We start from the raw sequence: 22636 nt of genomic DNA on the forward strand, positions 1-22636 counted from the left end.
GTGTTTCCTCAGCTGCTTGCCCTCTTCTTTAGTTCTTCAAACTGAAAAACAACAGGTCTACAGTTGTCATCGGTGCCCTGAGGTAACAGAAAGTGTGTATGAACAATGGAGATGGGGGTGGGGAGGGAGGTGCAGCAGCTCTATGAATAGTGGAAATGCAGTCTTACCAAATGTGGAATTTACATAGACATCACATGAACAATGCTGGTGCCAGTAGGGTTCCCACACCTGTTGGTCAACATTTTACAGGACCAGGACACTGTACCAGTGACTTCACAGTGAGAATCCTGAAAGGTAACTTTAAAACCATACAAGAAGGTAAGACCTTTGAAGTCAGAATGATTGAATATTTTAACACCCAACAGAAAGGACTTAACAAGGATCTGGGGTTCCTAGCCCATCATAAACCATAAAGCTGTATGTCTCTGTTGATCACCCCACCCCTCACCTATCCACACCCATCCTGTTAGAATATCAATGATATGCTTTGATGTCCCCATGCATACCTCCGACCCACCCCCATCCTCCCACCCTGTCAGACTGTCATAGTAATGCTTGAATGTTTTCACTTATATACACTGTCAGCTAGCACATTTGCTTATTTCCGATCTGAGGAAGAAGGGCAACCTTCGAAAGCTAATCAAGAAATGTATTAAGTTATGTCCAAGTACACGATCTATCCTCACACTTTCTGCATTTCCTCTTTTCATTAGGCAGGTACCGGTACTACGGGAAGTATGAGCTGTATATTGGACTGATTGATAATGAGATCATACTCCACATACCTTAGCTTAAGAGTGGGGTTCGTTACTGTCATCCTATGCAGAACACTAACCCATTTGGAGATACTGCTCTTCCCAAATCTAATACTTGTCTAATTGCTTTTCAGATACATTTAAGACCAAGGATAGGTCACAGAATACCTGTTCTCCACTGATGGTCTTCCAGAAATAAACATTACCTACTAGTCCACGTTTAAAATATATGAATAAAAAAATATAACAAACTCATTATTGTGCGATGTTCCAGGAAGGTCCGTTGACCCGCAACACCCTTCCCTGAACTTCTTGTATATCCGTTCCAAAACACACAGTTGTCCGCCCTTCACCTTCATTGCTTGTTTTGGCCATCCTATGCCCGCTGAACCTTTCACTTGCCCAAGAGGCTACTACAGCACGGAGAGTTTCCTGCAACATTTTATTGAAACGAACACATTCAGGTGTCATTAAAAAAACAAAATCCACCCACCTCCCTTCCCCCACTAGTTGAGAAGGAAACTTTCCCCGCCCCAGGATTTGCAAATTCACTGGGAAGGCAGCACGGTGGCGAGCGTTTTTTTAATCTAAAGAAGCCCAGCGCCAGGCAAACGCGGATACGGCCATTGATGAAAGAGACCAGTAGGGGGAGACGGTAGCGTCTTCCCAGGGGTTCGGGAGACTGAAGTCTGCAGAAGGATCGTAAACCAAAAGGCTGCTGCAACCTGCTCGCTATCCTCAGCTCTGTTTTCCTACAATGAAATTACGCTCCCGACAGCTGCCTTCCGATCTCCTTTAACTTCAGGTGGGTAATGGTTATATTTGCACCAATGGATGCAAAATCGAGACTGCAGTATGGATTTCAAAGTCCCAGGTAACCTGAACCTGAACAAAACAGTGCCGGTACCTGAGGAACAGGGGAGGGGAGGGTGTGTCGGGCAGGGCTGTAAACTGTATTTCATTTTCCCATTTTCTCTTTTTAAGCATTTGAACACCGGTGAGATTTGGTAAACTTCACGGGAAAGTGTTCAGAGAGCTGGATGAGGTCAGGCTCTCATTTATTGTAACTACGATTTTACCCCAGATGTACTAAAAGGTTTTTTCCTTCATTCCGTATCCATGAGAAAACTGCTGAGTACATCTGGCCCTAAGTTATGTTTTGCTTGTTTGTTTTTATTTTTTTAATGTCAGAGGAATGCGTTTCGATTACCGCCTAAGAGGGTTTCCAAAGTTTATTTCCGGCGCTTTAGTCACTCTGTATTTAAAAGACCTGTTTACTGTGAAATAGAGAATAGTTTGCTTTTTCTTATCGCCTGAGGGAGGGGGAGAGGGAGAGAAAGTCTTTAAAGAGTCCTGCACCGCTTTGCTGAATGCTGATAGATGGGGGCATTAAGATATTGTTCAGATCTGGCTGATCTGTGTGGATTTGATCGTGAAACCTCCCCAACACTTCCCATGGATAAATTATGTTGCAAGACAAATCATATCGAAGCCGAAATTAAAACTAGATCCCAGATAATAAGCTGCTGCCATGGGGGGGCCTACAGGTGTGTAAAAAAAACTATTGATTTGTATTACTTCACTGATTGATTATTACTTTTTAAATCACGGACTCCTAAGTGATCATTGGCGGGTGCAGAACGGAGATATAAGACAATCCCATTTTTTTAGCAGCCCCTGATTGGAGTATCACTAAAGTGGAGTCTGTAGAAGTAAACCTTATGCAGGATGTGAATCACCACTCTGGCGTTGCTATAGCTAATTATTGCTAAGAACCAACAAACGCACATATTTTTTTTATTTATTTATTTTAGCCATACACGTTGACTAAAAAAGCTGAGGGAAAACATATTTTCATTTTAATCCTGTCAGATCGAAGTAATTCTGTGAAACACAAACATCGTGAATAGGAGTCACCAGAATTGTGTCAGTAATGGTGAATGCAGCACCTGCCTTTTCACTGCTCCTGAGAGTTGACAGGGGGCAGCTCATTTCTAGGTCAGTTCATCCATGCAGCAAGCAGGTCTATCAATGGGGCTCATTTGCAGAAAGAGAGCTGGGATAGGGAAAAATACCTAAACTCTGCCTTCCCTCTCCTTTTTGATTTATATAGGAATGGGCGAAGGGAAAGTCATTAAGGCGGCCCTATTGTGGTCTTAATTAAAAATAAAAAGAATGTTTTAAACCGGTCCTGACCCCCAGCCACTCCGGTTTTCAGGATACCCACAATGAATATGCATGAGACAGACTTGCACATAATGAAGGCAGTGCATGCAAATCTAGTCACGCATATTCATCAGGGATATCCTGAAAACCGGACTGGCTATGTGTGTCATGAGGACTGGGTTGAGAACCCCTATTTTAAACACCTTTTTTTGTTGTTGTTGGAGGGGCTACATAATCTCTGTAAACCTTGGAGCTGGGGCCCGTTCTCACCCCGTTCCCCCTCCCTCCCCCCCCCCCCACCTTTTCAATAACTCTCTCAGAACCAATATTGGGTAAACATAGGCCGCAGCTTGCTTTATTAACTATTCAATGTTGATGAACTTGAACACACAACCCCCCCCCCACGCCTCCGAGCTACAAGTGTCCAGACTTGACGTCATCCAGGACCCCCCCCCCCATCCGCCGCTCGCCATCTCAGCAAAACGGTAATCTCGCAGTCCTGTAGCCACCATTCAGGCCCCGCCATAACAGCAAGGGCCCTGCTCCGTGTGGACCTCCACACCAATCTCCCGGGTCACCCGACCCACCGTCCATGCTCTGGCTCAACCCCCCCCCCCCCCCCCCATGAGCCATATCTCTTGTAGCTCGGGTTTTGTGTTCTTCTTTTTGCTGTTGCGACAACTCCTGCCAATCCTGCAATAAACAATAACAACATCGTCCACAAAAACACCCCCCCCCCATGCTCTGAAGGGTGGGAGGGTGGGAAACCGCCTCCGAGGATCGCCACCCCTGGTCTTTGTATGCCCTTTGCTTTCTTTCTCTTGCCATGCCCCGCCCCTACCTCTTTCGTCAGCCAATCAGCCGCTTTCCCTCTCCTTAGATCAGCTGCCTCATTTGAAGCTACCAATCCCAGTGTCCCATGCCTCTCTGCTTCTCCCGTGGACGCTACCTCCTCCCCTCCCTCCCTACTCGCTCCCGTCGCACCCCTGAGCCAACTCGAACGGGCCCAGCCCTCGTTTAACTGGGCCCGTTGAGACAAGCTCTCGGGCCTCCTATTCCTGTCCCAAGTGCTTTAGTTGCTGATGCTTATGGCCCTAGTGGTCCCTCCTCCACCTCCCCCCCCCCCAATTCCGCTGCTTATGTTTAAACCTTTTTTGACCAAATTGGCCCCTGCTTTTCAGCAGTCAATTTTGGATCACAAAGGAGGTAAGGCAAGGGTGGGGTCGATTTTTTTTTTTCTTTTGTAATATGTCCATAGTGACACTAGCAAGAGGCACATTGCAGATCTTAAGCAGACTTTGTAAATGGAGTCTTTTGATCTAGCACTAGAGCTGAGGATTTGCGAATGAGCCCCCAGTGATACTAGAAAAAGTGTCATGTGAACAGGGCAAAAAGACATAACGTAATAGCAGATTACAATCTGCTACGTTTTATAGCTATAAACATAACAGCTTGTTTTCCACTCTTCAGCTGCTGTTCTTTCTGTGCTAAAAGCCATTCTGCTGGGCACGGCTTACTTTTTTCACTGCTATTAATTAATGAGTAATGCTTAGGTAGCCTTGTTTACTCCACTCGTGCCCCACTTGTGGCCCTTTAGCAGACCAGAACGTACATAAGTACATAAGTAATGCCATACTGGGAAAAGACCAAGGGTCCATCGAGCCCAGCATCTTGTCCACGACAGCGGCCAATCCAGGCCAAGGGCACCTGGCAAGCTTCCCAAACGTACAAACATTCTATACATGTTATTCCTGGAATGTTGCTATGTTTGCTGACTATTCCTCCTACTTGTATCTTCTCAGAACAGAAGCAAGTGGAAGAGAATTCTGACTGTTACTATGCATCATTCAAAGTATTATTGGAACTTGAAGGGAAAGATATAATTAAAAGACCTGCCCATGGAGAAGACTTAAAACAATTTACAAGAGGCCAGGGGGTACTGGAGAAGAACAGGATGTCGCATGGGTTTCCATTTCACCAGCATATTATTTGAAAGGTAATGAAAGATGCAACTCATTTTCAACCACATCCACTGTGTGTGTGTGTCTTTGCACAGGACAGGAAGAGCCATCTGGAGCATGAAATAGCTTGGTCTGCCCGCTACAGAATAAAGTGCATTTGAGCACCAACTGGGCACCAGACCAGTGCAAGGAGAAGTTAGGTCTGAAGCTGACTGATGAATCCTGACTCCAGGTGCTAAGGAAGTAACCTTTAGTGCTGGCCATGTACGAACTGATTTCCAGATAGGGAATACAAGGCGAATAGCACACATGGAGATTTTTAAGGCCTAAACTGATTTTTTTGGTCATGGAGCATGCAGGCAGTTGGGACTACAGAATGCCTAATGTGAGTGTCTATGAGGTCAGTTTAAAGAACAGCACCAACGCCAGCTCCCAGTTCATCGGGGTGCAACTGATCCAATCTTTTAAGCCCCTGATCATTCCCTGTTACACGTTGGTTGTGCTCGTCGGCATCTTCGGGAACTATCTTCTCCTCTACGTCATTTGCAAGACCAAGAAAATGCACAATGTCACCAACTTCTTAATTGGAAACCTGGCTTTCTCAGATATGCTGATGTGTGCCACCTGTGTGCCCTTCACCCTGGCCTATGCCTTCAACCCCCAAGGATGGATCTTTGGGAAGTTCATGTGCTACTTTGTTTTTCTGATGCAGCCCGTCACAGTCTACGTGTCTGTTTTTACATTGACTGCCATTGCTGTGGACAGGTAACTACTGAATGCAAAGAAATCCCTGGTTCCATATTCCGCTGCTTGATTATTACTGTCTGGGTCCCTGGGTAGGCTGCCCTAACGTCCAGCAACAATACTGGTCTCAGCTTCAACCTCTGGGCAATCTAATCCTCGGGGCCAATGAAAGAGTATTAGGAACCCTAATTTAATGGCCTGGCTCATAGACTGTGGCTCCCAGTTTAATTGTCTGGCTTATAGACTATCCCTCTCACCTAAGATTTTGATAATTAAAAACTCAGTGGTCACCGTGACCCCCACCACCACCCCTCCCAGACCAATTCCATAAAAACACACCATTGGGCTTAAGAAAAACAACATGCAAAAGCCATTTGTGTATGTCAATGCTGATTCACCCAGATAAAAGGTTCTTTTGAAAACTGAACACCTTAAGGACTAGATTCAATAAATTGTGCCGAAAAAAAAAATCCACACACTGAGTGTTATTCTATAAACGGTGCTCTGAATTGGACGCCATTTATAGAATAGTGCGCAGTGCCAAGATCTATGCCCAAATTTTGGGCATGAGGATTTATACTGAGACCTGGTGTAAATCCTCGCATGTACATTTAGGTGCAGACCCCACAAATTCTATAATATTGTGCACATCTTTAGTGAACGCCCTGACCCACCCAAGCCCCTCCCATGGCCACACCCCTTTTCAGTTGCACGCTATTAGATTTGCATGCGCCTCTTTATAGAATAGCGCATAGCAAATCCAAGTTGTTGCCAATTAACCTCAAAAATTGATTGTTAGCGCCCAATTATTGGTGCTAATTGGCTTGTTACACAATTAGCACCAATTTTTATGCACAATTTTTAGCACCATATATAGAATGTGGTTAGTGTGCCAATATAGCTGTACAGTTCACCAGGAAAGTGTGCTTGTAGTTTCCCTTTCGGAAAAGTAAAAGTACCTGCTGGCTTTGTACCACAATGTACAATTGTAAAAATTGCCTCCAGCCTTTAAATTGTTAAACTTTGTCACATTTACATCACACATGTTTCAAAATCATGTTATAGTATCTAAATGTGATTTTGAGTAGTAGACTGCAAAATACATCTAGACATACATAAAAGCTATACTGTATAGTGTTTACACAGACTACTGTCCTTTACCCATCCTGTTGTGTCAAGAATAAATCCAAGGTTGCTTCTGTTTCTCCTGATATCAACCCAGACTCAGGCACAGACCTTTTAGGTTGTCCTTTTTCCAGCAGTGCACCTCGCAGGGTTACACTCCAGCCTTGGATAGGCTTCCAGTCTGGATTTCCCTTATCCACCTGAAGCTCTTTCTCCTTCTCAGTTGTCACTTAAATGGGCAACATCTACTCCTGTTACCAGCCTGTCTTTATTTCTCTCACTCCAGGATCCCCCTATACTCCCAAGGGTCTTGGCAGGGGTACAGACAACCAAGAACTTCATGTACCTCCTTTTGTTATTCTCCAGCGCCACTCCTGTTTTCACTCACTACAGGGAAACCAGTTTATTTCTGCAACTTCTCTGCTAACCCCTCCCCCTGGGCAGGCCTCACAACTCTTTTTCCAGCCCACTGGCAGGGACCTCCCTCCCCCCAGGGCCTCAGGAAAAATCTAACACAATTTCTAGAAATACCCATCTGATGAGGTAATACAGACAGAATGTTAAAAAGCAAATTTTATTATCTGATCCCTATACCTTTTCCCCATAGTTTCAAATCTTGAACTTTCTATCACAGTCTATAGCATTAACAGATGGCCTCTAGAAGGCACAGCAGGGCATAGTTCAGGAAAGCTGGCAAATTGGGCAACATTATAATAATGGGTGATTTCAATTACCCCATTATTGACTGGATAAATGTTACATCAGAGAATGCTAGGGAGGTAAAATTATGAGATGGAATAAATGACTGCTTCTTGGAGCAACTGGTCCAAGAACTGACAAGAGAGGGAGCTATTGTAGATCTAGTCCTTAGTAGAATGCAAAGCATGGTATGAGAAGTAACAGTGTTGGATCCACTGGGAAACACTGATCATAATATGATCAAATTTGAGCTGATATCTGGAGTGAAATCATTAAGGATATCTACTGTAGCGGTATTTAATTTTCGAAATGGCAACTATGACAAAAGGAGGAAAATGTTTCAAAAGAACCTAAAAGGGTCAGCCGCAAAGGTTAGGACTTTACATCAGGCATGGACGTTGTTTAAAATTATTATCATGGAAGCCCAGACCGGAAATATTCCACATATTAACAAAGGTGGAAAGAAGAGCAAATAACAGCCAGCATGGTTAAAAAGTGAAGTGAAAGAAGCTGTTAGAAACAAAAGAGCATCCTTCAAAGAATGGAAAAAGGATCCAAATGAAGAAAATAAGCACTGACAAGCTAGATGCAAAGTATTGATAAGAAAGGCTAAAAGAGAATATGAAAAAAAAAAACCATGCCACGGAGACAAAAACTTACAGTAACGCCTATTTCAGGTACATCAGAAGCAGAAAGCCTGTGAGGGAATCCATGGGACCATTAGATCTGAAGGAGCAAAAGGGGCACTCAGGGAGGACAAGGCCATAGTGGAGAGATTGAATGAATTCTTTGCTTTGGTCTTTATGGAAGAAGATGTAAGAGATCTACCTGTGCCAGAAATGGTTTTCAAGGGTGACGATGCAGAAGAACTGAAAGAAATCTCAAGACATACTGAGCCAAATCAACAAGTTAAAGAGTGACCAATCACCTAGACCAGATGGTATACATCCTACAGTACTGAAAGAACTGAAACACCAAATTGCTGATCTGCTGGTAGTACTTGTAACCTGTTATTACAATCATCCTTAGTACCTAAAGATTAGAGGGTGGACAATGTAATGCTGATTTTTTTTAAAAGGGTTCCAGGGTGATATGGGAAATTACACACCTGATTGTAAGCTTGATTTCAGTGGAGCATATAGAAAAACATGGTTTAAGGGGACAGTCAGCATGGGTTCAGCTAGGTAAGTCTTGCCTCACTAATCTCCTTCATTTATTTGAAGGCATGAATAAACACGTTGATAAAGGTGAGCTGGTTAATGTAGTATATCTAGATTTTCAGAAAGCCTTTGGCAAAATTTCTTATGAGAGACTCCTGAGAAAATTAAAAAGTAATGGGATAGGTGGAAATGTCCTGTGGATTCAGAATTGGTTACTGGACAGAAAACAGAGGGTAGGGTTAAATAGCCATTTTTCTCAATGGAGGAGGGTGAATAGTGAAGTGCAGCAGGTATCTGTATGGGACCAGTGCTCAACCAACCATCCCAGACCTCATTCTCCTCCTTTCCTGACATCACCGAGGAGGAAACCGCTCGCCTTCTTTCCTCCTCAAAATGCACCACCTGTTCCTCTGTTCCCATCCCCACCAACTTACTTACCACCATCTCTCATACTGTCACCCCCTCCATCTGTCATATCCTCAACCTCTCTCTCTCCACTGCAACTGTCCCTGACACCTTCAAGCACGCCGTAGTCACACCCCTCCTCAAAAAACCATCGCTTGACCCTACCTGTCCCTCCAACTATTGCCCCATCTCCCTCCTACCCTTCCTCTCCAAAATACTTGAGCGTGCCGTTCACAGCCGCTGCCTTGATTTTCTCTCCTCTCATGCCATCCTCGATCCACTTCAATCCGGTTTTCGCCCCTTCACTCGACAGAAACAGCACTCTCTAAAGTCTGTAATGACCTGTTCCTTGCCAAATCCAGAGGCCACTACTCCATCCTCATCCTCCTCGATCTGTCCGCTGCTTTTGACACTGTCAACCATGATTTACTCCTTGCCACACTGTCCTCAATTGGGTTCCGAGGCTCTGTCCTCTCCTGGTTCTCCTCCTATCTCTCCCACCGCACCTTCAGAGTTCACTCTCATGGATCTTCCTCCACCCCCATTCCGCTATCTATTGGTGTTCCCCAAGGATCTGTCCTTGGACCCCTTCTCTTCTCAATCTACACCTCTTCCCTGAGATCCCTGATCTCATCTCATGGCTTCCAGTATCATCTCTATGCTGATGACACCCAGCTGTATCTCTCCACACCAAACATCACCGCGGAGACCCAGGCAAAGATATCGGCCTGCCTATCCGACATTGCTGCCTGGATGTCCAACCGCCACCTGAAACTGAACTTGTCCAAGACCGAGCTCATCGTCTTTCCACCAAAACCCACTTCTCCTCTTCCTCCACTTTCCATCTCAGTTGATAACACCCTCATCCTCCCCGTCTCATCTGCCTGCAACCTCGGAGTCATCTTCAACTCCTCCCTCTCCTTCTCCACGCATATCCAGCAGATAGCTAAGACCTGTCATTTCTTCCTCTTCAACATCAGCAAAATTCGCCCTTTCCTCTCTGAACACACCACCCGAAACCTCGTCCACGCTCTCATTACCTCGCGCCTTGACTACTGCAACCTACTCCTCACCGGCCTCCCACTTAGCCATCTATCCCCCCTTCAATCTGTCCAGAACTCTGCTGCACGTCTTATATTCCGCCAGAACCGCTCTACTCATATCACCCCTCTCCTCAGGTCACTTCACTGGCTTCCAATCAGATACCGCATACAGTTCAAGCTTCTCCTCCTTACCTACAAATGCACTCAGTCTGCTGCACCTCACTACCTCTCTACCCTCATCTCCCCTTACGTTCCAGCCCAAAACCTCTGTTCACAGGACAAATCCCTCCTCTCAGTACCCTTCTCCACCACCGCCAACTCCAGGCTCCGCTCATTCTGCCTCGCCTCACCCTATGCCTGGAACAACCTTCCTGAGCCCTTACGCCAAGCCCCCTCCCTGCCCATCTTCAAGTCTCTGCTCAAAGCCCACCTCTTCAATGCTGCCTTCGGCACCTAACTCTTACCTCTCAGGAAATCCAGACTGCCCCAAATTGACTACCCCTATCGGACTGACTGTCTTTAGATTGTGAGCTTTTTGAGCAGGGACTGTCCTTTATGTTGAATTGTACAGCGCTGTGTAACCCTAGTAGTGCTTTAGAAATGTTAAATAGTAGTAGTAGTAGTATTTAAGATGTTTATAAATGATCTGGAAATCAGAATGATGAATGAGGTGATTAAATTTGGAGATGACACAAAACTATTCAAAGTTGTCAAAACGCACATGGATTGTGAAAAATTGCAGGAAGACCTCAGGAAACTGGAAGACTGTGCATCCAAATGGCAGGTGAAATATAATGTGGACAAATACAAAGTGATGCACGTTGGGAAGAATAATCCGAATCATAGTTACCTGACGCTAAGCTCCACCTTAGAAGTCAACACTCAAGAAAAAGATCTAGGTGCGTTGTAGACAATATATGGAAATCTTCTGCCCAGTGTGCGGCAGCAGACAAAAAAGCAAACAGGATGCTAGGAAATATTAAGAAAGGGATGCAAAATAAGACCAAGAATATAATAATGCCTCTGTATCGCTCCATGGTGCAACCTCACCTTAAGTATTGCGTTCAATTCTGGTTGTATCTCAAAAAAGATATAGCGGAATTAGAAAAGGTTCAAAGAAGAGTGACCAAACCAATAAAGGGGATGGAACACCTCCCATATGAGAAAAGGCTAAAGAGGTTAGGGCTCTTCAGCTTGGAAAAGAGACGGTGGAGGGGAGATATGATTGAGGTCTATAAAATACTAAGTGGAGTAGAACAGGTAAAACTGAATCAATTTTTCACTCTTTCAAAAAGTACAAAGACCCTGGGACACTCAATGAAATTGCAAGGAAATACTTTTAAAACAAATAGGAGGAAATATTTTTTTTCACTCAAAGAATAGTTAAGCTCTGGAACTCGCTGCCGGAGGATATGGTAAGAGCAGTAAGCATAACTAGATTTTAAAAAGGTTTGGACAAGTTCCTGGAGGTAAAGTCCATTGTCTGTTAATGAGTTGGGCATGGGGGAAGCCACTGCTTGCCCTGGGATTGGTAGCATGGAAAGTTGCTACTATTTGGGATTCCAGAATGTTGCTACTAATTGGATTTCTGTCAGGTACTTGTGATCTGGATTAGCTGCTGTTGAAAGCAGGATACTGGGCTAGATGGACTATTGGTCTGACCTAGTATGGCTATTCTTATGTTCTTAACCTGCCCTTGTGCCCCATCCCTCTGGCCCCTCTCCTCACCCATGTACAAGAGTGCAGCAATGTTTGTGCATCACATTCAGCAATCTCTCTCTCTCTCTCTCTCTCTCTCTCTCTCTCTCTCTCTCTCTCTCTCTCTCTCTCATACACACACAAGCAGCGGAGAGTGACAACAAATTTGCATTGGTTCAGAAAATGTGCTTCCTCGGCATAAAGACAGAGATAACCTATTGATTCCATTTAAAACAAAATAAATAGGATATGTTAGATTTCATTCAGTGACACATCACAGAGGAGACAAAAAGATTAGGTTCTAAGGGACACCTCAGACTATCAGCTTTCACAATCATTCTTTAGTAAAGTCCATTTCATAAAAAGGTAGATGGTACACAATTCACTGTAGCATAGAAGACTATAAATAGTCTAAAGAGAAGGGTTCACAGTGTGCGAAGGACGTTTGCAAAAAAATGAAACAAAACAGTTATAGAAGGTATTTTTGTTTGTTGTTTTAAAATGAAATAAGCCTGATTTAAAATAAGCCTGATTTGATGCACATAAACTGGAAAAACTCCAAGTCTGAATTATCGACCAATGCACACTATCAGCATGCAAATTATATGCAGGCTGTTAGTTTTGAGCATTGGTTGGTAATTTGGACCCTCTTGACTCCCTCCCCAATCTTTCAAAGTCCTGAGGGTCCAGTGGACCCTAACCCTGACTCTTACCCCATCTTTTAAAACCCCATGGTGGTCCAGCAGACTCTCTCCCAGCACCCCCTATGACCCTCCTCCAGAACCAAAAATCCCTGGTGATCCAGTGGACCCCCTCTTATGCCCCCCTCCCCCCCATGCATCTCAAACTCCATGGTGGTCTAGTGAACATATCTTCTAAGCACTGGAGGCAGGAGGGCAAGAGCAACACCTACTCCCTCCTGCCTCTGGGCCCACCCTTCTGAAAAGGACGGTGCCCAACCCCTGCCCTGTGCATACTGGGATGCACAGAGAGGTTAAGCACCATAAAAGGAGTTTATTCCCTTATATGGTGCTTAGCCCCTCCCAGTGCATCCCAGGATGCAGAAATCCAGAGGAAGGGGGGACTAGGAATAAATTGTTTCTTTCTTCTTTTGAAGTAAGAGCACAAAAATCGTACCAGAATTTCCAAGTATACATAAAATATCACAAAATATCTAAAATCTCAGAAGGCTTGGGGAAATCCTTGCCCTAAAATATATTGGTACTACTTTTTAGTGCAGTTTTCACATCGCTAGGTACTGAAGAGGTTAAGGACCAGGTTAACATTTTAAGAAATGACAGAAAAAAAAATGTAAATGATTGAACTCCAAAAAGCTTAGAACTAAAGAATAGAAGAGCAGTGGGCAGAGAAAATGTCCTGGGAAATAATTTGAAGATGAATGTGGCCAGATTACACCATAGATACAAAAAGGGCTTAAGATTTTCTAAAGCTTAGTAACAGCAGGAGATAATGAATGTATTAACCACAGGATAGCAAAATATCTGATGCCCTCTCAGGAGCTTTCAAGAGGCTTGTTCCTCAGAGACAAAGAATATAACTTAGATTTATCCGGTAAGATTACAGAAGCAGTGAGAGGTTCTGCCTCATCCACAGAGAAGGGCTTTTTGCCTGGAGAGTGATTATGCTTCAGGGTATGGTGCTGAGAATTAGTATTGAGTTGGTTGCGAGTATGCCACCAGCAGTGGATATGCACTTTCAGACATGTTGAGGCTTGAGAACGAGGAATGGATTATAGAGCTGCTCCAATCATCATCCGGGGCCAGGAAAGAAATATGGTAACTGCAAAAAAAAAAAAAGATTACTTGCAACTGAATGGCATGTGGGGGAAATGTGGACCAAAATAAAGCAGTTACTTCTTTTGTAATGCAAGATCTAATAATCAACAGACCAACAGGCAGATGATCAAAAGCCCCGCGCTGTTCCAAACAGCGTTCTAAAATAGCGCTGGAACAGTGTGGGGCACTATTAGACCTATGATCAGAGATAATGCATGCAAATTTAAGCAGCGCAATTATCTCTGATCATGGGGTAGAAGCAGTGGCGTACCAAGGGGGGGCAGTGGGGGCGGTCCGCCCCGGGTGCACGCCGCTGGGGGGTGCCGTGCACCTGTCGACTCCGCTCGTTCTGTGCTCCCTCTGCCCCGGAACAGGTTACTTCCTGTTCCGGGGCAGAAAGAGCATGGAACAAGCGAAGCCAACAGGTGCGCAGCACCACCCCTCCCAGCAGGTAAAAATGCACCCGGGGGGTGTCCTTTCGCCGGGGGGAGGTGTCCTTTCGCCGGGGGTGGGGGGGTTGTGCTGCACCCGGGGGGGTGCATCGGCGATCTGCCCTGGGTGTCAGCCACCCTAGGAATGCCACTGGGTAGAAGTGCTGGAGAATTGTGCCTGAACATGCGCTCAGCACAATCCTCCCGCACTTGTTTGACAGGTCTGGGCTGGAGACCAATGAAAAGAGAAGGACGCCCATCTTTAAATTGGAAGATGGATGTCCTCAACTTCCCTGTTGCAGGGATGGCTAAATTTCAAGGGGGTGTTGGAGGTATAGCGATGGGGAAGTTGAGGACGTCCAAAATGCCAAAAGGCAGTAGGGGACGTTTCTGCAATGGGCAGTTAAGGATGTCCAAAATTGGATATTTCTATTTGGACATCCTTAACTGCCCATTGCAGAAATGTCCAAAATTTGGACATCCTCTACTGTCCCATCACATAACTGTCCAAATTTTGGATGTCCTCAACTGCCCTCGCTGGCAGGTTTGCTGTAGGGGGGAATGGGGGCCTGCAAGCATGCAAATGCATACTGGACAGGGTTCACCATTCCTCCCCAATGATCTGCAAACCCTAATGTCAGCTCGGAGCTGGCATAGGGTTTGTCGTGGCCAGCGACCCAATCTTTGGCGCGCTGGTCGCTGATCATTGGGAATGAATGCGTTAAGCGCTGATTAGAATGCATTTGCAAGCTACTTGCACTAAGAGCCCTGTTTAACATGCATTTGCATGCTACTTGCGCTAAGAGCCTTCGAGTGCATTGTTTCACGTGCTCGAGGGCTCTGATCATGGGGCAGTAGCAAACGCCAGCGCTAGTATGGCGCTAACAGCCTCTAGTGCCGGCGCTTGCTTTTGATCATCTGCCTGCAAAAGAGTAACTTTCACACCTATTCTATAACAGCCTGGTTTGAGTTCTGTTTAAATTGTTGCCTCCCAAGTCCATCCCTGACTCCTAGCTTGTCATTTTGACAATGCTCAGTAATTTTATGATAACTGGTTTGGGACATAAAGGAGGTACTTCTATACCGCCTTGAGTGAATTCCTTCAAAAAGGCAGTAAATAAATTCTAATAAATAAATAATAAATAAAATAAGTGGGTGCTCCAATACCATGAGATAAGAGCCTAGATCAGCTATTTCCAACCCAGTCCTCGGGGCACAACTCATGCATATTCATTGTTGAAATCCTGAAAACCCAGTGGGACTGGGCACATCTCATGCATATTCAACAGTGAATATGCATAAGATAGATTTGCATGCAATGCCTCAATTCTATACAAATCTAACTCATGAATAATCATTGTGGATATCCTAAAAACCCGATGGGACTATGTTGGAAATGGATGGCACCCTAGATGCTGTTATTGAATACCAGCGTAACCTGGTATCATGACACCTAAAATCTAGGGACTATGTCATATTTTTTTGCAATCAAGACGGTTAAGATTAAAATTATACTCTATTAAAATGACAAGGGACCTGAAACGGACCATGTTTCGACCTAATGGCCTATATCAGGTCCAAAATATATCTAAAAGAAGGCCAAAAAATACAAATTAAAATATGAATACAATATCAAAGAAAGAATAACAAAAAAAAGTAGAGGAAATCCTAAGCACTTAAAATGAACAATTAACAAATCACTAAAAACCCATATATGTAGACATACATATACCCTAACAAAAACACAAATCATTTGGGGCCCTATTTACTAAGCCGCGCTGTAGGCACACTAACGTTTAGCACATGCTAATGCTAGAGACACCCATAGGAATATATGGGTGTCTCTAGCATTAGTGCATGTAATTTTTAGCGCGTGCTGAAAAGTTAACTTGCCTACAGTGTAGCTTAGTAAACAGGGTCCTTAGAAACAAACATAAACATCTTAACCTTATATTGAAGGTCACGTGTATTTCAAATATCCATCTGAAATTACATAAATCTACAGTGCACTTAAAATCCCATTCTACATAAACATAACTGTATGGAAAATTGCACTGCAAATGACATAGCAATACTTACACAGGAACTTGGGCTGAAAGCCACACCTAAAGGTTGTATATAGAATTGATATAGGTCCCCAAACTAAAAAAAACACACCTACAATTTGAACAAAACCATAGCTATACATAGCCTCGCAAAACTACCTCACCAAACCTTCCAATTATTAAAGTCCACCTCCATACTAACCTACCTAATACCTTCTTCTCTCTACCCTTACTTAATCTCTACACAACACTTAAGTGTATCTGATATCATGTAATGACAATGTCATAACAAACTCTGTAAGCCACATTGAGCCTACAAATAGGTGGGATAATGTGGGATACAAATGCAATAAATAAATAAATTGTCTCATATATATAAATTACATTCCATAGTACTTGAACCAACCTACAAATGAAAATGCCAGTAAAAGTCAATATGGTATGTAATATCCTTATATTCAATCAGAAGGAAAAAAATCCACAGAATGCCTAAATTAGGGCTTTTTTTACTAAGCCAACCTAGCGATTCCCATGTGGCAAATGAGAGGAACCCTATTGGAATTGAGGTCTACAAAATCCTGAGTGGTGTGGAATAGGTAGAGGTAAATAGATGTTTCACTCATTCAAAAAGTACAAAGACCAGGGGGCACTCAGTGAAATTGTATGGAAATACTTTTAAAACAAATAGGAAGAAATATTTTTTCACTCAAAGAATAGTTAAACTTGGAACTCATTGCCAGAGGATTTGGTAATGGCAGTTGGCATATCTGGGTTTAAGAAAGGTTTGGCCAACTTCCTGGAGGAAAAGTCCATAGTTATTGAGATGGACATGAGGGAAGCCATTGCTTGCCCTGGGATTGGTAACATGGGATGGTGCTACTAATTGGGTTTCTGCCAGGTACTTGTGTCCTAGTTTGGCCACTGTTGGAAGCAGGATGCTGGGCTAGATGGATCATTGGTCTGACCTAGTATGGCTATTCTTATGCTTTTATGACTTGCAAGTGTGGCTCGATAAAAGAGGCCCTTACATAATAAATAATAACATATGAATAATATGAAGCCATTATTCAAAACAAAAAATGATGAGTTTCAACCTGGCTATTGTAGTGAAGATGAATATGACGAATTGTGGTCCAAAGTGAAAAAATTATAATTAATGTGACACAAGATAAGTGAATCCCAAATTAATTGACAAAAGTGATATATGTGTATGTGTGGTTGTACGAGAATCTATAAAACAATATATAAAGTGAAGGTATGAAAACTATATGATGTAAAAAGTGTGTAGTTACATTGAAAAAACTAAAAATTAATAAATTAGTGTAAAGAACAAAATACCCATGTACAAAAATGATCTCCAATCCCAATTACAGCCAGGTTGCTGCCATGCAAGCCATTTCCAGGGGTTTTATTTTTCCCAAAGAAATGGCGTGTGCTCGGAGTGGAACTACCCCCAGTGGCTGCGTTGGGTCAGCAGTAGTCCTGATTTAGCATTCAGTAAGCCTGCATTGGACTTACCGACACCTTGTAAAAGACCCCCTAAGTGCTTTCCATGCTCCTTTTAAACTTTGTACTGTCCTCAAAGATCCTCCAACTGTAAACAAGGCAATCGGGTAGAGCCGTTGGCATTGCAGATTAGATTGCTGAAAAAACAGGTGACCTCTTGAAGCTCTCTCCTCTGTTGCAAAGTCCAATGAACCAGGTCTTGGAAAACAGAGATTTTACGATTCTTCCATGTGAACTCACCTTCTCCCGTGGCCTTCCACAGGATTATTTCTTTAAGGGCGGAATCCGAAAAGCAGGCGATAACATCTCTGGGCCTTGCGTCACTGCAGGGGCTCACGCTACAGTGTGCTACCACCAATGAAGTGTCTAAATTATCAGAAACCTTAACGTAGAGAATGAAAGTGCAAAGCTCTTGAACTACTTGCGCACAGTTAGTATAATGATCAATTTCTGGAATACCTTTAAATCTGAGATTACTCCTATGTGAGCAGTTTTCCAAGTCCTCTATTGTGCCTTTCCATATCACCTTGTTTCCGAGAAGTTTGTATGGTTTTAAGTTATTAATAATAATAATAATAATAAACAGAACTTATAATCCGCTCAAGTCTTGCAGTTCAGAGTGGCTCATATTGTTAGCAACTGGTCAAATCCAGGAATTACAAAAATTCATATCATCCAATATGCTAACAATCAGAAAGTGTAATACAAAGTAAGCTTAGATCCTAAATCGTGAAACAATTTTTTTTTAAAGAAAGGTCTTTACATTTCATTGAAAACCTACATAGGAGTTCAAAGTCCTAATCATAGCTGAGATCTCCTTAACAAATTTTGCAACCTGAAAAACTAAGAAGGATTGAAATATTTTTAACCTTTTTATACCTTTCACCGATGGGAAGGAAAAAGAAATTAATACTCCTTTTATGCACTTTTTAGTAACTTTGGCTATTTTAAAATGATCATAAAAATAAGATGGTACTAACCCATATACAACCCATATAAAACATGATTATTTAAATTGATTTCTCACTTCAACTGTGAGCTAATGTACATTTACAAAAAAATTGGGATAATCTGTCAATATTTTTTCAAGGAGAAACGAAGAGCTGTATTTTGGATGGTTTGTAGTTTTGTAAGTACTTGTTTAGTACAACCCAAATAAGCTATAGTACAGTAGTCTACCTGACTCAAGATCATTAAGAACATAAGTATTGCCATACTGGAACAGACCAAAGGTCCATCATGCCCAGCATCCTGTTTCCTAACAGTGGCCAATCCAGGTTACAAGTACCTGGCAAGATCCCAAAACAGTACAATACATTTTATGCTTCTTATTCTAGAAATAAGCAGTGAATTTTCCCCAAGTCCCTTTTAATAATGGTTTATGGACTTTTGTTTAGGAAATTATCCACACCTTTTTTAAACCCCGCTAAGCTAACTGATATTACCACATTCTCTGACAACAAATTCCAGAGTTTAACTACAAGTTGAGTGAAGAAATATTTTCTCCAATTCATTTTAAGTTTACTACTTTGTAGCTTCATTTCGTGCCCCCTAGTCCTAGTATTTTTGGAAAGAGTAAACAAGTGATTCATGTCTACCCATTCCACTAAACTCATTATTTTATAGATCTCTATCATATCTCCCCTCGGCTGTCTTTTCTCCAAGCTGAAGAGCCCTAGACACTTTAGCCTTTCCACATAGGGACATTGTTCCATCCCATTTATCATTTTTGGTGCCCTTCTCTGGACCTTTTCTAATTCCACTATATCTTTTTTGAGATCAGTGTCCAGAATTACACACAATATTCAAGTTGCGGTCGTACCGTGGAAGGATAGAAAGGCATTATAACATCCTCATTTTTGTTTTCCATGCCTTTCCTAATAATAGCCAACATTCTATTTGCTTTCTTAGCCACCACCACACAATGAGCAAAGGGTTTCAAAGTATCATCAATGATAACACGTAGATCCCTTTCCTGGTCGGTGACTCCTAATGTGGAACCTTGCATTACTTAGCTATAGTTTGGGTTCCTCTTTCCCACATGCATCACTTTGCACTTGCTTACATTAAATGTCATTTGTCATTTGGATGCCAGTCTCCCAGTCTCATAAGCTCCTCTTGTAATTTTTCACAATCCTTTGCTATTTAACAATGTTGAATAACTTTGTGTCATCAACAAATTTAATTACCTCATTAGTTACTCCCATCTCTAGATCATTTAAAAAGCAGCTGTCCCAGCACAGACCCCTGTAGAACCCCACTATCTACCCTTCTCCATTGAGAATATTGACCATTTAACCCTATTCTCAGTTTTCTATCTTTTAACCAGTTTTTAATCCACAATAGAACACTACCTCCTGTTCCATGACTCTCCAATTTCCTCAGAAGGCTTTCACTATGGTATTTTGTCAAACGCTTTTTGAAAATCCAGATACAGAATATCGAACGGCTCACCTTTATCCACGTTTGTTCACCCTTTCAAAGAAATATAATAGATTGGCAAGGCAAGATTTCCTTTCACTAAATCCATGTTGGTTTTGTCTCATTAATCCATGCTTTTGATCTTCTTTAAAATATTTAATGAATTTGTCAAAGTTTTCTGAAAAGCATGAAGGTTTGATTAGTCAGATTGTCTACTTGCGGTTCCAAAGATAACCATTTATCCAAATAAAATCCCAAAATCTTAATAGAGGATGACAAGTTCAATATCAAAAGTGTCCATTCAGTCCTCCATTTTTTCTACTCAGGAACCTATATCCTGCAGATCTTTCTTTATATCATTAAGCATGCCTTGCACATCTGATCTCTTGGCTGCTATATCTAACTTTAGTTCCTTGAACTATCAGGCCACATCTCATCTAGAAATCTCAGAATTGCTGTTCACACTTTCCACGTGCACCTCATCTTCTGATTCTGTCTGCGCACTTGTAGTTCTTGTAGAAGTTCTGGTGGTCATTATTTGCAGTATTTATATTTATATTTTTCCAGCCATTTCTACATGGCCATGACTTCACATTGCAGTCTTACTGCCAGATTCTATATATTGCACCTAGTGTTCTGCACCTGAATCTAAGCATATTCTGTAACTATACATGCAACTTAATTGGCTTAATAAGCCAATCAACATTTTTAACAGCACTTAACAAGCAATAATGAACACTAATTGGCAATAATTAGAATTTACGTGCATAAGGCTGTAACTCACTACGCCTAAATTCTAATGTGCACATCCAAAAAAGGGTGTGGTTATAGGCAGAGAAATGGGCATTTTGTGGGTGTTCCCAAATTTATACACGTTATGGCCCAGTCTGCGTAAAGCTATGTGCAGGGGCTTACGCCACATTTTCATTGGTGCAAATGGATGCACATAGTTTTAGGCGCAGGGCTATTGACTAAGCATATTCTATATGCTGAACCTAAATCTTATAGAATACACCTAGGCAAAAATGATTACTGTGCGGATTTTCCAGGCGCCATATATAGAATCCCCCTCAATGTGCTTCAAGTAGTTTAAGCTTGTTTTGCCAGAAGGAAAATGTGGCTTAATTAGCACTCCAATGGAGCTCAGCAATCAGGTTTCCATTTGCAGCTGTGATATCACTTCCTTTTCAACGTTTTTTTTTATTTTGAAGTTAGTCAGTGTTGGTACATTTTTGCCAACTCTGACTCCACCCACAATTGCTTCCGACTCCAACTATGACACGAATTTCACAGCGCTGGCTGGGAGGAAGGGAAGATAAATCATGCCAAGGATCATATGGGGGATATGGGAGAGGAAACCAAATTTAAGATAGAAAAAGGATGGAGGATGGGGAGAGACAGAGTGATACTTGTTGATGAGGGAAAGGACTGGGGATTGAGAGAGGGATGGAGAGGAAGAAAAGGAAAAGACTCTGAGTAAGGGAAAAGGCAGTGGAGAGGAAAATGAGAGCCAGAAGGGACAGTGAGAGAAAGGGCCAGGATTTTGGAGAAATGACTTAGAAATATTATTTAGTTACAGAATTTAGATTGTATTTATTTATGGAGAAAGGGAAGAGACAAAGAATATGGGAAGAGATGGGGGAATGGAGAAGATGAGAGGAGAAGGACTGAAGGACAGGGAGAGAACACTGGATAGGAAGATGTAGACAGCAAGAAGACAATCCTGCTTATAATCGAAAGAGAAAAACGCCTATATTGCGACCCAAATCGGGAGATAGACGTTTATCTCCCCAAAAACGAATAAATCGATATAATCGAAAGCCGAGTTTGGACGTTTTCAACTGCACTCCATCACGGATGTGGACAAAGTTGATGGGGGCGTGTCACAGGTGTGGCGAAGGCGGAACTGGGGCGTGGTTATCGGCCGAACAGAGATGGGCGCATTTCACCGATAATGGGAAAAAAGTATGCGTTTTTAGCTAGAATTTAGGACACTTTTCCTGGACCCTGTTTTTTCACGAATAAGGCCCCAAAAAGTGCCCTAAATGACCAGATGACCACCGGAGGGAATCGGGGATGACCTCCCCTGACTTCCCCAGTGGTCACTAACCCCCTCCCACCACAAAATTGAAGTTTCACAACTTTTTATTTTCACCCTCAAATGTCATACCCAGCTCCCTGACAGCAGTATGCAGGTCACTGGAGCAGTTGGTAGGGGGTGCAGTGGACTTCAGGCAGGTGGACCCAGGCCCATCCCCCCTACCTGTTACACTTGTGCTGCTTATTGCTGAGTCCTCCAACCCCCCCCCCCCCAAAACCCACTGTACCCACATGTAGGTGACCCCTTCACCCCTTAGGGCTATGGTAATAGTGTAGACTTGTGGGCAGTGGGTTTTGGGGGGATTTGGGGGGCTCAACACACAAGGGAAAGATGCTATGCACCTGGGAGCTCTTTTATTTATTTTTTTTTTTGTAAAAGTGCCCCCTAGGGTGCCCAGTTGATGTCCTGGGATGTGAGGGGGACCAGTGCACTATGAATCCTGGCCCCTCCCACGAACAAATGCCTTGGATTTGGTCATTTTTGAGCTGGGCCGCTTCAGTTTCGATTATCGCTAAAAAACGAAAACGCCCAGCTCAAAAAAACAACCAAATCCAATGCATTTGCCTGGCACAAACCGTAT

At 42.9% G+C, this 22636-nt stretch overlaps 1 protein-coding gene across 2 annotated transcripts in view; it reads left to right on the forward strand.

Moving 5' to 3' along the window:
• The first annotated feature begins 1367 nt into the window (after window positions 1-1367).
• LOC115468111 (prolactin-releasing peptide receptor-like) overlaps window positions 1368-22636 on the forward strand; it is a 35977-nt gene continuing 14708 nt past the window's right edge. Inside the window, exons 1-2 of one of the 2 annotated variants that reach the window (XM_030199634.1) lie at window positions 1368-1560; window positions 4724-5647. In XM_030199634.1, the coding sequence (XP_030055494.1) occupies window positions 5229-5647 (419 nt within the window). In that variant the 5' untranslated portion in view covers window positions 1368-1560; window positions 4724-5228. The remainder of the gene's footprint in view (window positions 1561-4723; window positions 5648-22636) is intronic. The other variant, XM_030199635.1, reaches the window with a different exon arrangement.

This window comes from Microcaecilia unicolor, chromosome 4, assembly GCF_901765095.1.
Source record: "Microcaecilia unicolor chromosome 4, aMicUni1.1, whole genome shotgun sequence".
Classification (NCBI taxonomy): Eukaryota; Metazoa; Chordata; class Amphibia; order Gymnophiona; family Siphonopidae; genus Microcaecilia; species Microcaecilia unicolor.